The sequence below is a fragment of the Oncorhynchus clarkii genome, chromosome 1 (assembly GCF_045791955.1).
Source record: "Oncorhynchus clarkii lewisi isolate Uvic-CL-2024 chromosome 1, UVic_Ocla_1.0, whole genome shotgun sequence".
Taxonomy (NCBI): domain Eukaryota; kingdom Metazoa; phylum Chordata; class Actinopteri; order Salmoniformes; family Salmonidae; genus Oncorhynchus; species Oncorhynchus clarkii.
Genome location: NC_092147.1, coordinates 82,505,037 through 82,522,497, shown reverse-complemented (window position 1 = coordinate 82,522,497; position 17,461 = coordinate 82,505,037). Strand labels below are relative to the sequence as shown.

General features: G+C 45.4%; 1 protein-coding gene across 1 annotated transcript in view; it reads left to right on the top strand.

The window, feature by feature from the left end:
- Positions 1-16,809, top strand: part of LOC139417988 (semaphorin-4G-like) — a 35,383-nt gene extending 18,574 nt beyond the window's left edge. The window contains exons 3-14 of the mRNA XM_071167042.1: positions 1,166-1,228; positions 1,758-1,856; positions 2,086-2,179; positions 2,379-2,492; positions 2,770-2,924; positions 4,334-4,509; positions 9,939-10,083; positions 12,676-12,898; positions 13,077-13,192; positions 13,362-13,516; positions 14,001-14,050; positions 15,677-16,809. Of these exons, the coding sequence (XP_071023143.1) occupies positions 1,166-1,228; positions 1,758-1,856; positions 2,086-2,179; positions 2,379-2,492; positions 2,770-2,924; positions 4,334-4,509; positions 9,939-10,083; positions 12,676-12,898; positions 13,077-13,192; positions 13,362-13,516; positions 14,001-14,050; positions 15,677-16,809 (2,523 nt within the window). The remainder of the gene's footprint in view (positions 1-1,165; positions 1,229-1,757; positions 1,857-2,085; positions 2,180-2,378; positions 2,493-2,769; positions 2,925-4,333; positions 4,510-9,938; positions 10,084-12,675; positions 12,899-13,076; positions 13,193-13,361; positions 13,517-14,000; positions 14,051-15,676) is intronic.
- Positions 16,810-17,461: the final 652 nt, after the last annotated feature.

Genomic DNA, 17,461 nt, shown 5'->3' with positions numbered 1-17,461 from the left:
ACTGGGTAATGATAACTTGGTTATATACAAGGGCTACCAGTACTGGGTAATGATAACTTGGTTATATACAAGGGCTACCAGTACTGAGTAATGATAACTTGGTTATATACAAGGGGTACCAGTACTGGGTAATGATAACTTGGTTATATACAAGGGCTACCAGTACTGGGTAATGATAACTTGGTTATATACAAGGGCTACCAGTACTGGGTAATGATAACTTGGTTATATACAAGGGCTACCAGTACTGGGTAATGATAACTTGGTTATATACAAGGGGTACCAGTACTGGGTAATGATAACTTGGTTATATACAAGGGCTACCAGTACTGAGTAATGATAACTTGTCTATAAACATGGGCTACCAGTACTGAGTAATGATAACTTGGTTATATACAAGGGCTACCAGTACTGGGTAATGATAACTTGGTTATATACAAGGGGTACCAGTACTAGGTAATAATAACTTGGTTATATACAAGGGCTACCAGTACTGAGTAATGATAACTTGGTTATATACAAGGGCTACCAGTACTGAGTAATGATAACTTGTCTATAAACATGGGGTACCAGTACTGAGTAATGATAACTTGGCTCACTTCTCTTCAATGATTTGAAAGATATGACTGATATGAAAAATGTGGTCGAACTCCTTCTTGTAGTGAACGAGTGTACACCTCAAGAGAAAGGAGATTGGGACGCAGTGAATGTTTCTCCAGGAGCATTAGCCTACTGTCTAATTGTGCTTTATGGAACATGATAATGAAGATCTGTCACTGTATCTAGCCACACTAGGACAGAAACTCAACACCCTGTTTCACCTGACACCCTGCCATAAAAATGTTGGAAATCTAGTTAGCCAAGAACCCTTGTTAATGTTCTGGTCTCTCTCTCTTTCTCTCTTTCTTTCTCTCTTTGTCTCTCCCTCTGTCTGCCTCTCTCTCTCTGTGTCTTTCTCTGTCTTCATCTCTGTATCTGTCTCCATCTCTCCCTCTCCCTCTCCCTCTCCCTCTCCCTCTCCCTCTCCCTCTCCCTCTCCCTCTCCCTCTCTGTCTGTTCATTTGTCTGTCTGTCTGTCTGTCTGTCTGTCTGTCTGTCTGTCTGTCTGTCTGTCTCCATCCATCTCTCTCTGTCTCTCTCTCTCTTTATATATATATTGTATCAGATTGAATGGGAAGCCTCTGAGGAGCAGAAGCAGCAGTGTCTGAGCAAAGGGAAAGACGATAAGGTATGTCTTTCTCTCTCTTTCTTTTTCTCTGTGAGGTAATCACCTCGAGGTTTACTCTCTCTTTCTGTCTCCCTCCCTCTCTCCCTCCATCTTTCTCTCATCCTCTCTCCTAGGGACGTTTAAATCTACTCATCTCAATATGTGTGGGATTTCTATCTCATGTCTCATTCATCATAAACAGTTTAACTCTCTCTCTAAACAACCTTATTCTCTCTCTCTTTCTCTCTCCCACCCTCTCTCCATCTATCCCTCAGTCTCTATCTCTCCCTCTCTCTCTCTATCCATCTCTCCCTCTATCTTCCCCCTCTCTCTCCATCTCTCTCTCTCCCTCTCTCTCGCTCTCACTCCCTCTCTATCTCTCCCCCTCTATCTCTCGCCCCTTCTCTCTTGCTTTCTCACTCGCTCTCTCTAGCTCTCCCTCTCTCTGCCTCTCTCCCTCGATCTCTCTCTCCCTCCTCTCTCCATCTCTCTCTCGCTCTCTCTCTCTCTCTCTCTCCCTCTTGTTGATATATTATCTCTCTCTCAACAGACAGAGTGTTATAACCACATCAGGTTTCTCCAGAGATTTAATTCCACTCATCTCTACATGTGTGGGACTCACGCCTTCGAACCTCTTTGTGCGTACATAGTAAGTAACCTGCAGTACAGTACACAACCTACACACACTCATAGAATGAACATGCATAAAATATGTATATATTTTTTAAAGGCAATTTCATGTTCTAGCTAACTAACTCCTTCATGGTATTGTGTGGGTCGACTGTCTCCCTCTTTCCACAGTAATTGACACAATATGAACCATATTATGCTCAACCACTGTGTTACTAGCCTCCGTAACCTCCTGTTCTCCTGTGTAGGATGAGGAGAGTTTTAAAGTGTCGTCTGAGTTTGAGGAGGGTAGAGAGAAGTGTCCGTATGGACCTGCTACAGGCTACACTGGCCTCATCGTGGGTAAGACAACCATTCTTAGACCCTGTATACACGACTACTGTATATCCTTTATGGAAATGTGTTCTGTCACCAAACATGGGACCAATGTTTTTAGGGGGCATATTATTCACAATTTAAGTTTATGCTCAATGCTAATGTGTCATACTTATTCTGCAATGTAAACTTACCAATAACCATTGCTGTTCCTGTATTGTTCCAGACCAGCAGATGTACACGGCGTCTCAGTATGAGTTCCAGTGCTCTCCGGACATCCGACGTAACGACCCCTATCCCATGGTGAGGACAGAGGAGGCACCCACTCGCTGGTTTCATGGTGAGTTCCCCGGGGCTAGAACGGCTCCTCTCAAAGAACCTATACCCATAGCCTCTTCCCTCTGATTGGAAGGACCATACTGGCCAAAGAACCAATGTTAATTTTCATGCTCAAGTCACCTGGTCTTCAAGTCACCTGGTCTTCAAGTCACCCTGCCTTGACTATAGCAGCGCCTTCTGTTCTGTCTCTTATTACAAATGGATATGTTCTATTTCCGGGAAAAGCAATATTTTAGAATGGATAATTCCTGACTCTCAGTGTGTTTCTGTTTCCCCAGAGGCTGACTTTGTGGCCAGTGCCCTGGTGAGGGAGAGTGAGGGCAGTACTACCGGAGATGACGATAAAATCTACTACTTCTTTACCGAGAAGAGCCAGGAGCAGACCCCATACTACAGCCACATTAGAGTGGCACGGGTTGGACGAGTCTGTAAGGTGAGGAGAGGGAGAGAAGGGAGAGAGATGTGAAGGAGAAAGGGGAGAGTGGTGAGGGAGAGAGGGGTGAGGAGGGAGAGAGGGGTGAGGGAGAGAGAGATGGGTGAGGAGGGAGAGAGGGGAGAGAGAGAGGGGTGAGGAGGGAGAGAGTGGAGAGAGAGAGGGGTGAGGAGGGAGAGAGGGGTGAGAAAGAGAGAGAGGGGTGAGGAGGGAGAGAGGGGTGAGGGAGAGAGAGAGGGGTGAGGAAGAGAGAGAGGGGTGAGGAGGGAGAGAGGGGAGAGAGAGAGGGGTGAGGAGGGAGAGAGGGGTGAGGGAGAGAGGGGTGAGGGAGAGAGGGGGGTGAGGAGGGAGAGAGGGGTGAGGAGGGAGAGAGAGGTGAGGAGGGAGACAGGTGAAGGAAGAGAGAGCTGAAGGGAGAGAGAGATGGGTGAGGAGGGAGAGAGGTGTGAGGAGGGAGAGAGGGGTGAGGAGGGAGAGAGGGGTGAGGAGAGAGAGAGGGGTGAGGAGGGAGAGAGGGGTGAGGGGAGAGAGAGGAGTGAGGAGGGAGAGAGGGTGAGGAGGGAGAGAGGGGTGAGGAGGGAGAGAGAGGTGAAGGAAGAGATGGGTGAGGAGGGAGAGAGAGGTGAAGGAAGAGAGGGGTGAGGAGGGAGAGAGAGAGGTGAAGGAAGAGAGGGGTGAGGAGGGAGAGAGGGGTGAGGAGGGAGAGAGAGAGGTGAAGGAAGAGAGGGGTGAGGAGGGAGAGAGGGGTGAGGAGGGAGAGAGAGGTGAAGGAAGAGAGGGGTGAGGAGGGAGAGAGAGGTGAAGGAAGAGAGGGGTGAGGAGGGAGAGAGAGAGGTGAAGGAAGAGAGGGGTGAGGCTGGATGGGGGTGAGAGGCTGTGGGCAGTGGGAACTGACTTACTGAAGCAGGGAGAACTTTTAAAACAGAACAAAAAGTGAGATATCTGTTGAGGACAAGTATCAAAGGGTCTGATAGCACCCAGTCACCATATCTGATTCTAATGGGGTGCTTTGCGTGTGTGTGTGTGTGTGTGTGTGTGTGTGTGTGTGTGTGTGTGTGTGTGTGTGTGTGTGTGTGTGTGTGTGTGTGTGTGTGTGTGTGTGTGTGTGTGTGTGTGTGTGTGTGTGTGTGTGTGTGTGTGTGCTCCTCAGTGACTAGTGTCTATCACCACTCTCAACAGGGTTGCTAATGAGCTGTCACAGGGCAATGGTGTTGCTAGGCACATTCCCATAGCTATGCTCTCGTCTCACGTCTTCACAGAGCTGCAGTTTAAGAAATGAAACAACCTTGGAGACATGATATTCTCCCTTGACCTCCTTTAAATTGTGCCCAAGAAAGGCATGTTTTCCAGACTCAGTTTGTTGTCCAACTCCCCTCCCATCGTCCTCCCCTCTTCCCCCTCTCTCGTAGGGAGATAGAGGAGGTCTGTTGACCCTCCAGAAGAGGTGGACATCCTTCCTAAAGGCCACACTGGTGTGTTCGCTGCCAGAATACAACTTACACTTCAACGTGTTGAGGAGTATTTACACGCTGCCGGGACACACACCTCACGACACACTCTTCTACGGTGTCTTCAGTCCCGAGTGGTGAGTAATAGTAGAACATTAGAGAGGAGAGGAGAGGAGAGGAGAGGAGAGGAGAGGAGAGGAGAGGAGAGGAGAGGAGTATTTTAATTAATCTAGTGTTTGTGTGTGTGTGTGTGTGTGTGTGTGTGTGTGTGTGTGGCTCATGGCACTTGCAACACCAAGGATTTTGAGTTTGATTCCTGCTGGGGCCATCCATATGAAAAATGTATGACTGTAAGACCCTTTGGATAAAAGTGTCTGCTCAATAGAATATCTGAAGGGAAAAATAGTGGTAGAAACCGACAGAAGGGGCGAGAGATGCGAGAGAGAAGAGATAGGATGTGTTAGCTGGGTCCAAGAGAAAGGTGTGACAAATGCAGAGATTGACGGAGAGAGATAGAAGGAGAAACAATCTGCAAGGGAAGAGAGGGGTATCAGGAAAAGGGAGGAAGTGGGGGCTGGAGAGAGATCAAGACAGAGAGGGAGGGAGAATCTGCCCAGATCTGTAGTTACAGTGCAAACTATTCAGATCCACAGACTTTTTCCACATTTTGTTACGTTACAGCCTTATACTAAAATGGATTAAAAAATGTTTTTAAAATATATTACTTGACAGATCATACATGTAACGTTAGCTAGCAAACCAGCCAGCCAGCTAACGTGAGCTAAATAACGGTACGCTTTAACTTGCATTGCAATGAAAATAACTTTCTGACCAAATTAGAAACGTTTAATATCTTGCTAGACTCTCTTACATGGATAGACGCTTCTCCCTCTCTGTCACGGATGCCATGGTTGCCCTTAGTTTGAAGATATAATCTGGAGACAGGTGTTTTTGCAGTTATTCGTGATATCTTTCAAAAAAGCAACGCTAGAAGGATTGCCAAACCCGGTAGGGACGACACTAGGCCATTTGTGCATCGCCCCACGGACCTCCCGGTCGCGGCTGGCTGCGACAGAGCCTGGGCGCGAACCCAGAGTCTCTTGTGGCACAGCTAGCGCTGCGATGCAGTTCCCTAGACCACTGGCCGACCCGGGAGGCCCAGAAGGCATTTCTGCCCAAAAACACATTTTAATATAAAAATATATAAACAATAAACGTTCAAATGACTATCCTGTGAAATAGTTACATGCAACATATGCATAGTTTCCTGAGTCACATTTGGTGTTTTGTTGATGGTGGTGGAAAACGCTGTGTCAGGCGCCGCTCCTGAATCTTCCATAAATGTTTAGTTGGGTTGAGACCCCTCTTTCAAAGTCACTGAGATCTCTCCTTCTAGCCTTGATAGCCAAAATAATGGGCAACTGGTCATTTCTATACCTGATCTTAAGCATCATGGGATTTTAATTGCTTAATTAACTCAGGAACCACACCTGTATGGGAGCAGTATTTTAATTAATCTAGTGTTTGTGTGTGTGTGTGTGTGTGGCTCATGGCGCTTGCAACACCAAGGATTTTGAGTTTGATTCCTGCTGGGGCCATCCATATGAAAAGTGTATACCTGATCTATAAGCATCATGGGATTTTAATTGCTTAATTAACTCAGGAACCACACCTGTATGGGAGCACCTGCTTTCAATATACTTTGTATCCCTCATTTACTCAAGTGTTTCCTTTATTTTGGTAGTTACCTGTAGTAGCTCAGCTCTGGTCACCAACTCTCCCTCCCCTTCTCATTTGGGGGCCACATTCCTTCTTTTGTTTACCTCTCCTGCTCTTCTCTCCCACTTATACCTTCTCTTGTCCTTCACACCCACACTCCCTCTCTCTCTACCTCTCTCTCTCTCTCTCTCCACCTCTCTCTCTCTCCACCTCTCTCTCTCTCCACCTCTCTCTCCCTCCACCTCTCTCTCCCTCCACCTCTCTCTCCCTCCACCTCTCTCCCTCCACCTCTCTCTCTCTCCACCTCTCTCTCTCTCCCTCCACCTCTCTCTCACTCCACCTCTCTCTCCCTCCACCTCTCTCACTCTCCACCTCTCTCTCTCTCTCCCTCCACCTCTCTCTCTCTCTCCACCTCTCTCTCCCTCTACCTCTCTCTCTCTCTCCCCACCTCTCTCTCTCCACCTCTCTCTCTCTACCTCTCTCTCTCTCCACCTCTCTCTCTCTCTCTCCCTCCCTTTTTAATTGTCAGAGGATACATACAACTTCTCTTGATTAGCTTTGAACATTTCTCTTTGTCACCCACGCACCCTGCTCTCTCTCTCTCTCTCTCTCCTTGCTCTCTTTCCCTCTCTCCTCTCACCTGTCTCTCTCACACTCTCCTGTCTTCTCTCTCTCTTCACTCGCTCCTTCTCTCTCCTCTCTCTCCTCCTCTCTCTCTCCCTCTTTCTCTCACTCTCCTCTCTATCATTCCTTTCAACTCTGCTACATGAGTCTCTGATCTATTTTAGCTGTCGCTATGGTAACATTTAAGGTTTACTGCTGCTGTTCTGGCTGACGTGTGTGTGTGTGTGTGTGTGTGTGTGTGTGTGTGTGTGTGTGTGTGTGTGTGTGTGTGTGTGTGTGTGTGTGTGTGTGTGTGTGTGTGTGTGTGTGTGTGTGTGTGTGTGTGTGTGTGTGTGAGAGTGAGTGACCTAGGTCAATGAATAAATCCAGATGGACAGAGAGGTGTTTACTATTGTATCAGTGTGACGTGTTGTTCTCTCCTCTTGAGTTCTGTAGTGTTTACAGACCATGTCCCTGGAGAAACCTAGGAATTCTTGTGGATGGGAACAGTCACACAGTGACACGGTGTACATTATCTACAATGTCAGGAATGGGCAAAGTACCTGTATAGCCTCAGTCTGCATTGTCTATTAGAAAGGTACATTACGGTCAACCCCCTAAGGGTACGGTAGCGTATACAGGTGTACACATGGTACACTCCGCTTAACCTCTGCATGCATCACGACAAAATAACCACAAAAGTAGAGTTTCAAATGAAGCTTCATTATCATGACTTTCTACCAACTCAGGAGAAGAGTACATTTTCACTTTGATATGTGGTTGTCTGGCCTGTCTACCTTAAACTGGACTGCACTGACTAAGTCTCTCTGCATAAGTGCACCCACTAAATAAGTTACATGTAAAGATGTAGAGAAGTGGTCGTTGTTCAGTCTATTCATGACCTCCCAAAGTCCAAAGACCTCTGTGACCAGACAAACATTTGATATGGTGAAGGGAAAAGGTCACATTATGTTTCCTCTAAGTGCACATATCTGACTTCCCTTCAGAGGCTGCAGGCAGAGTAACCTTCTCTCCAATATTTTAGGTTTTCTTGATTTAGTGACTTAGACCAAAAAGTGAAAACCCATTGTTTTTATGTGGAGTATCCTAAACCGTTTAACCAGTTGCGACGAGCAAACCCGGATCCGGGATCCTATTTTATAGCCTCAAGCTCATTACCATAACGCAACGTTAACTATTCATGAAAATCGCAAATGAAATGAAATAAATATATTTGCTCTCAAGCTTAGCCTTTTGTTAACAACACTGTCATCTCAGATTTTCAAAATATGCTTTTGAACCATAGCTAAACAAGCATTTGTGTAAGAGGTATTGATAGCTAGCATAGCATTAACCTCTTGGAACTCCCCATACCGGATCCGGTATCAGGAATACAGACTCAAGCTCATTACCATAACGCAACGTTAACTATTCATGAAAATCGCAAATGAAATGAAATAAATATGCCATCTCGCAAGCTTAGCCTTTTGTAAACAAAACTGTCATCTCAGATTTTCAAAATATGCTTCTCAACCATAGGAAAACAATAATTTGTGTAACAGTAGCTAGCAAACAAAGGATTTAGCGTTAGCATTAGCGTTAGCATCCAGCACGCAACATTTCAACAAAAACATAAAAGCCTTCAAATAAAATCATTTACCTTTGAAGAACTTCTGATGTTTTCAATGAGGATACTCTCAGTTGGATAGCAGATGCTCAGTTTTTCCAAAAAGATTCTTTGTGTATTAGAAATAGCTCCGTTTTATACATCACATTTGGCTACCAAAAAAAAACCGAAAATTCAGTCCTCAAAACGCGAACTTTTTTCCAAATTAACTCCATAATATCGACTGAAAACATGGCAAACGCTGTTTAGAATCAATCATCAAGGTGTTTTTCACATATCTCTTCATTGATACATCGTTCTTGGACACATGCTTTCTCCCCTGAATCAAATGGTAAAGTGGAAGCAGCTGGCAATTGCGCACCGAATTCGACGCAGGACACCAGGCGGACACTTGGAAAATGTAGTCTCTTATGGTCAATCTTCCAATGATATGCCTACAAATACGTCACAATGCTGCTAAGACCTTGGGCGAACGACAGAAAGTGTAGGCTCATTCCTTGCGCAATCACAGCCATATAAGGAGACAATGGAAAACAGAGCTTCAGAAATTCTGCTAATTCCTGGGTGATGCATCATCTTGGTTTCGCCTGTAGAATGAGTTCTGGGGTACTTACAGACAAAATCTTTGCAGATTCTGAAACTTCAGAGTGTTTTCTTTCCAAAACGGTCAAGAATATGCATAGTCGAGCATCTTTTCGTGACAAAATATCGCGCTTAAAACGGGAACGTTTTTTATCCAAAAATGAAATAGCGCCCCCAGAGATCCAACAGGTTAAGCCTAGCATTCAGCAGGCAACATTTTCACAAAAACAAGAAAAGCATTCAAATAAAATCATTTACCTTTGAAGAACTTCAGATGTTTTCAATGAGGAGACTCTCAGTTAGATAGCAAATGTTCAGTTTTTCCAAAAAGATTATTTGTGTAGGAGAAATCGGTCCGTTTTGTTCTTTACGTTTGGCTGAGAAAAAAAAACGAAAATTCAGTCATTACAACACCAAACTTTTTTCCAAATTAACTCCATAATATCGACAGAAACATGGCAAACGTTGTTTAGAATCAATCCTCAAGGTGTTTTTCACATATCTATTCGATGATAAGTCACTCCTGGCAGTTTGGTTTCTCCTCTCTTCAAAATGGAAAAAATGCGCGCACCTGGAGATTGCGCAATAGTTTCGACGGAGGACACCCAGCGGACACCTGGTAAATGTAGTCTGTTATGGTCAATTTTCCAATGATATGCCTACAAATATGTCACAATGCTGCAAACACCTTGGGGAAACGACAGAAAGTGTAGGCTCTCTCCTTGCGCATTCACAGCCATATAAGGAGACATTGGTACACAGCGCCTCAAAAATCTGGCTCACTTCCTGTATGAAATGTCATCTTGGTTTCGCCTGTAGCATTAGTTCTGTGGCACTCACAGACAATATCTTTGCAGTTTTGGAAACGTCAGAGTGTTTTCTTTCCAAAGCTGTCAATTATATGCATAGTCGAGCATCTTTTCGTGACAAAATATCTTGTTTAAAACGGGAACGTTTTTCATCCAAAAATGAAATACTGCCCCCAGAGTTTCATGAGGTCATATCAACATCTTGGTGTGTGTGTGTGTACTATAGGAAGAACGTGAAGATATCAGCAGTGTGCCGGTTCTCTCTGTCTGAGGTCCAAAGGGTCTTTGACGGGCCCTACATGGAGAATCAGGACTCTGGAGCCGAGGGGAGCGAGTACACTGGAAAGGTCCCTGACCCACGACCTGGATCAGTGAGTATCACACACACAAACACTTGGTCTTTTGCTGTCCAAGCGGACTCCTGTATAACAGGCCCTGTCAGTTCTTCTGAGTTGCTCTCTATCCCCTTTATCCTCAGCATCCCAACATCCAATATATTGAGAGAGAGAAAGAAAGAAAGAGAGAAAGAGACCGAGAGAGAGAGAGAGACAGAGAGAGACAGAGAGAGAGAGAGAGAGAAAGAGAGAAAGAGAGCGAGAGAGAGAGACAGAGAGAGAGAGAGAGAGAAAGAGAGAAAGAGAGAAAGAGAGAAAGAGAGAGAGAGAGAGAGAGAGACAGAGAGAGAGAGAGAGAGAGAGAGAGAGAGAGAGAGAGAGATTTATAAAAGCAGAGTAAAAAACAGAGGGTAAACTGGGAAGGAGAGATGGAAAGAGATTATAGAACTGCGTGGCAGCTACTTCGATGAGGATCAAACAGAACGAGCTTATGTATTTGAAAGCAATTTCCATGGCGATTATCACCGGGCCAAGACTTGACAACGGTTGTGATGACTTATTATGGGCTACAAAGTCATGACTTCATTAAGGAGAGGAATCGTGATCTACAGTAGTGTTGTTTCAACATTGAAAAGCTTTATTCCCACTCTCCGGGTCTAGCTGTAAAATGAGGTAGAGAGGACGGTTCCGGGTCTTAACTGTAGTGACAGTGTCAATGCCTCTTATCAGAGTTGGGAAAGTAATATCACAGAGGACAAAGTTAAAGAAGTTGTAGCCTTAGTTAGGTGGAGAGAGATAAGCAGTCTACACGGATACACACACCAAATTCAACTCATAGTGGCCTACTATAAACTATGAACTATAAACTCAATGAGGGTTTGTCTTGTATACTGTAAAATCTGAACCCACCTGCTATACTATAAGGGAGGGCTATATCGCCCACTTATCTCTCTCTATCCATCTATCTATCCACCCTCCCACCCACCCATAATATATAATATAATGATCAAATATATACTGAGCCTTCAGAAAGTATTCACCCCCCTTTACATGTTCTTTACCATCCGGACATCAGATTTGCAACCAATGCTCCTTATAGGACACATCACTGCACTCTATACTCCTCTGTAAACTGGTCATCTCTGTAAACCCGTCGCAAGGCCCACTGGTTGATGCTTATTTATTAAACCCTCTTAGGCCTCACTCCCCCTATCTGAGATATCTACTGCAGCCCTCATCCTCCACATAAAACACCCGTTCTGCCAGTCACATTCTGTTAAAGGTCCCCAAAGCACACACATCCCTGGGTCTTTCCTCTTTTCAGTTTGCTGCAGCTAGCGACTGGAACGAGCTGCAACAAACACTCAAACTGGACAGTTTTATCTCAATCTCTTCATTCAAAGACTGAATCATGGACACTCTTACTGACAGTTGTGGCTGTTTTGTGTGATGTATTGTTGCCTCTACCTTCTTGCCCTTTGTGCTGTTGTCTGTGCCCAATAATCTTTATCTTTGTTTAGTACTGCTACCATGTTGTGCTGCTGCCATGTTGTGTTGCTACCATGTTGTTGTCATGTTGTGTTGCTACCATGTTGTTGTCATGTTGTGTTGCTACCATGTTGTTGTCATGTTGTGTTGCTGCCATGCTGTGTTGTTGTCTATGTAGTGTTGTCTCTCTTGTCGTGATGTGTGTTTTGTTCTATATTTATATTTGATTTATTTTTAATCCCAGCCCCTGTCCCCGCAGGAGGCCTTTTGCCTTTTGGTAGGCTGACATTGTAAATAAGAATTTGTTCTTATCTGACTTGCCTAGTTAAATAAAGGTTAAATAAATAAAAAATATATATTATGTTGTTGTTTTACAGCCTGAATTCAACATGGATTAGATGTGTGTTTTATGTCACCCATCTACACACAACCTGATAATTACAAAGTCAACACATGTTTTCAGACATTTTTGCAGATTCTTTTGAAAAGAAAACAAATAAATATCTAATTTAATTAATTTACATAAGTATTCACACCCCTGAGTCAATATATGTTAGAATCACCTTTGGCAGTGGTTACAGTGAGTCTTTCTAGGTAAGTCTCTAAGTAAGTCTCTAGGTATGTCTCTAAGAGCTTTTCTTACCTGGATTGTACAATACCCTGTTGATCATTGCTAGACAGACATTTCCAAGTCTTGCCATAGATTTTCACGCCGATTTAAGTCAAAACTGTAACTAAGCTACTCAGGAGCATTCAATGTTGTCTTAGTAAGCAACTCCAGTGTAGATTTGGACTAGTGTTTTAGGCTATTGTCCTGCTGAAAGGTGAATTTGTCTCCCAGTGTCTGTTGGAAAGCAGACTGAATCATGTTTTCCTCTAGGATTTGACTGTGCTTAGCTCTATTCTGTTTTCTTTTTATCATAAAAATCTCCCTAGTCCTTGCCAATAACAAGCATACTCATAACATGATGCAGCCACCACCATGCTTGAAAATATGAAGAGTGGTACTCAGTGATGTGTTGTGTTGGATTTGCACCAAACATAACTCATTGTATTCAGGACATTAAGTTAATTTCTACTTTAGTGCCTTATTTCAAACAGGATGAATCCTTCTCACCCCCTCTTCCCTCATGCCTCCAGTGTATTACAGACCAGTTGAGATCCAGAGGTATAAACTCCTCCACCTCCCTGCCAGACGACATGCTGAACTTTGTGAGGAGACACCCTCTGATGTCCCAGCAGGTCATGTCTACAGAGCAGCGCCCCCTTTTGTTCAGGAGGACAACAGACTACACCCAGCTGGTGGCTCACAGGGTGGAGGGGCTGGACGGGCAGAACTACCATTTACTCTTCATGGGCACAGGTTGGTGTGGGGGGTTATGAGGGGGTGTCTCGGGGGGGGTGGCTGTACAAGCTTTAAGCTGTGTGTTTTTGTCATCCCAGTAAAGTAATGGAACAGACTTCAAACCACATGTACAGTACATCCCATTGTATGTGTTTGTGTGTGTGTGTTGTGACCCTGTAACTGTCTCCTGTTCCAGACGATGGCTGGCTGCACAGAGCTGTAGAGGTCAGGGGTCATCTACACATTATAGAGGAGCTACAGCTGTTTGACCAACCACAGCGTGTGGATAGCCTGGTTATTTCACATACACAGGTACACACTCACAAACGGACAGGCAGGCACATGCACGGACTCTCTCTCTCTGTCTCTCTGTCTCTCACAAACAATAATATCAAGGTTTGTTTTGTTTAGTGATCTTCTAATTCAAGGATATTTTCAATAACACAAGCCTCAACATACCCTCCCTCCCTCCATCCTCTAGATGAGTGTGTATGTAGGTTCTCCTTCTGGTGTGGTCCAGCTTCCCCTCTCCACCTGCAATAGGTACAATTCCTGTTACGACTGTATCTTCTCCCGGGACCCTTACTGTGGCTGGGATGGACAGGACTGTTTGGATATCACAGCACAGACTGACAGGTGAGAGTGTGGCTGGGTGGGGGGGTGGGGGGGTTAATGCACTGTGTGTGGTGGGGGGAAGGGGTAATGCAGTGTGTTGCGTGTGGGGGGTAATGCAGTATGTATGTGGGGGTAATGTAGTGGGTGTGTGGGGGATAATGCAGTGGGTGGGGAAGGGGTAATGCTGTGGGGGTGATGCTGTGTGTGTGTGTGTGGGGGGGGGGGGTGTAATGCAGCATGGGTGGGGGATAATGCAACATTTGTGGGGATAATGCAGTGTGTTTGTGTGTGGGGGTAATGCATCATCTGTGTGGGATAATGCAATGTGTGGGGGGGTAATCCAGTGTGGGGGGGGGGGGGGTAATGCGGTGTGTGTGTGTGTGTGTGTGTGTGTGTGTGTGTGTGTGTGTGTGTGTGTGTGTGTGTGTGTGTGTGTGTGTGTGTGTGTGTGTGTGTGTGTGTGTGTAATTGATGACAGGCTAACAGCGTCTACTCCTCTCCTCAGGTCTAACCTGACCCAGGACGTCCTGTATGGGAACAGAGGATGTGATAACGGTACATACAGACAGACAGACAGACCAGACCAGACCAGACCAGACCAGACCAGACCAGACCAGACCAGACCAGACCAGACCAGACCAGACAGACAGACAGACAGACAGACAGACAGACAGACAGACAGACAGACAGACAGACAGACAGACAGACAGACAGCAATGATGGTAGTAGGGTTAGGACTAGACACTGGTCTCACTATAGTAGTAATAATACATGGATTTTATATGGCTAGCAAAGATTACATTGTTTATAGTTTAGTCAAATCCTTCCCACCTTGAAGATAAAGTAGGATGGTTTCAAGGTGATTCTGCACACTGAATGATGAAAGGAAATCTATAGTTAGAATATGCAGAAATACCATCAAATTGTTAGAATAAATATTTAGAGGTTGATTATGCAGCATCCTCATTTTCATAGCATCTATAGTCAAATTTACTTTACATTGTACTTCACATACTAAGAAGTTAGAAAATACTTTTTACCATTTATTTTCATATGGGAGAATATAACATAATGGGTTTTTCATGCACCAATGATTTTAGAGTCATATATGCAGTTTGGGACCCAATATTTGCATCGCGAAAAATATCACCAAAATACAATCAGGAAAAATGTTTTATGCTATAAATGTAAATGTAGCAATTACAGTATATGACAAGGTATCAACATTTCCACCTCTTTCATTGTCAATAATTACATTTTGCCCATAGTCTTGATTAATAATGTTAATAAACTCACTTGTTTGAGACCATAAAATCAATCAACAAAGTGCTGCTAATAGCTTTATATTGAAGATACTGTGATTGAAGAAAAACCTTTCAGAATTGAAATTATATGAAAAAATCTCATTTCATTATCATCATAGGGCAGCGCACAATTGGCCCAGCGTCGTCCGGGTTTGGCCGGGGTAGGTTGTCATTGTAAATAAGAATTTGTTCTTAACTGACCTAGTTAAATAAAGGTTAAATAAAAATAAATAAATTAAAATAATTTCTACACACTGTCTACCTGTAATAAGTCGTTGACGTTCAGACTGGAGTATTGTTTTATATATTAAAACAATCTTATTTTTTATTTTTTTACTCAGACACCCGCGACCCACACAAAACCGCACGTCACGACCCACCAGTTGAGAATCTCTGGTCTTAGGGGCCTTTAGTGTCTGTTCTGAGGTCTATAACAGTGTATCAGTCTTAACAACTGTTCTGAGGTCTATAACAGTGTATCAGTCTTAATAACTGTTCTGAGGTCTATAACAGTGTATCAGTCTTAATAACTGTTCTGAGGTCTATAACAGTGTATCAGTCTTATTAATTGTTCTGAGCTCTATAACAGTGTATCAGTCTTATTAACTGTTCTGAGCTCTATAACAGTGTATCAGTCTTATTAACTGTTCTGAGGTCTATAACAGTGTATCAGTCTTATTAACTGTTCTGAGGTCTATAACAGTGTATCAGTCTTATTAACTGTTCTGAGGTCTATAACAGTGTATCAGTCTTATTAACTGTTCTGAGGTCTATAACAGTATATGAGTCTTAATAACTGTTCTGAGGTCCATTACAGTATATCACAGTCTTATTGTGACAAGATATTAATTTTGTATGTGGGTTGCCATTCTTTCAGAGCCGGTCCAGCACCGGAGCCGGTCTGTAATGGTGGGAGATGACGTGTTGCTCCAGTGTGAAATTAGCTCCAATCTGGCAACCCCAGTGTGGACTCTGGACGGGTCAGAGCTCCAGGGCTATGGCCTGGAGTCTGGCTTCAGGGTGGGCACCGACGGCCTCCTGATCATCGAGTCCCAACCGGAGCAGAGCGGCGAGTACACCTGCCACGCCCTCGAGAACGGTGTCCGAGTTGCTGTGGTTAAGTACTCTGTGACGGTACGTCTAGATATGCCACACACCCCTCCCCCACCCGTCGACCAATCCCAAGACCATCCCTACTACCCTCCTCCTCCACCCCTCACCCCGCTCTTCCACCCTTCGCCCCCCTCCTCTGAGAGACCCCTGCCACCCTCTGCCCCGGCCCCTCTCCCCCCCACCTCAGAGCTGCCACCCTCTGCCCCAGCCCCTCCCCCCCCCACCTCGGAGCTGCTCTCCCCCAGGAGCATGGAGGCTATGTACCTGTCCTTGATCACCATCCTAGGAGGTCTGTGTCTGGTTCTCACCGTGGTCCTCCTCTACCTGGGCTTCTGTCTGCGGGGCAGCCACAGGGGGAAGTACTCTCTCCGCGCTGCCGCCGCCGCCGCCTCTGCCAATCACACGGACAGGAAGAGGAAACACAGGAAGCAGCAGCAGAAACGCCACAGTAGCTCCGCCCACCTGGATCTCAAGACCATCACCAGCCACTGTAATGGGAAAGGGATCTGTAATGGTAACGGCGTCTCCCAACAACCGGGGAACGGTGACACGCACAAAGGGGGCTTCCTCCAGATCGTCCCGAGAGAGGGCCAGCCGTCCCCCAACAAGGACCCACCTCCCCCTGCCCCCCCTCTCCCCCCGCCCACTCAGACCCCCCACACCCCCCTCAACCAATCAGAGTGTGACTTGCAAGACTTCCCCAGCCCCAACGGCCTATCGGCGACGTTACCCAGCGTCTTGCGGAGGATGCACGGTAACAGCTACATGTTGTTAAGACAGAGTGAGGCGGAGAGCAGCTCCCCTCTCTGCCGCTCCTTCACTGAGGAACTCAACACGATTCTGGAGAAGAGGAAGCACACGCAGCTGCTGCCAAAACCGAACGAGAGCTCTCTGTAGTAGAGGGAACACCTCTCTGTGTCCGGGAGGTAGCTCCCCCTGTGGTGGGAGGACTGAACTGGACCCACTAATATTGTCCATTTAGCAGACGCTTTTATCCAAAGCAACGTACATCAGTGAGTGGCCATTGGTGGCCCAAAACAGAGTGCAGTAGAGATCCTTTGAGGATGACCCATGCTGCTCACAGAGTAAAATGTTTTTAAACTAGCCTGGACTGAATTATGAGAGAAGGAGATGTCCTGCTTACGTTTTTTGGACGTAATAAAGGGACACACATCTGGTTGAAGTATCAACTGTGTTTCAAAATAAACTATTTCTGCAAACTATTCGGCCCCCCTATCGCTATCCCCTGTTTGACACCCAAAGCCATGGGTTACAGTGAGTACACACATAAGAGAGACAGAGAGAACCTACCCCAGCTCAGCAGAGCTCAGCAGGCTAGACCTAACCCAGCTCAGCAGGCTAGACCTACCCCAGCTCAGCAGAGCTCAGTAGGCTAGACCTACCTCAGCTCAGCAGAGCTCAGCAGGCTAGACCTACCTCAGCTCAGCAGAGATCAGCAGGCTAGACCTAACCCAGCTCCATTCAATACACCTCAGTCTGGATCAATAAAAGATGAGCCCTGGGGGGGTGATTCAAGGGGCAGGCCTCA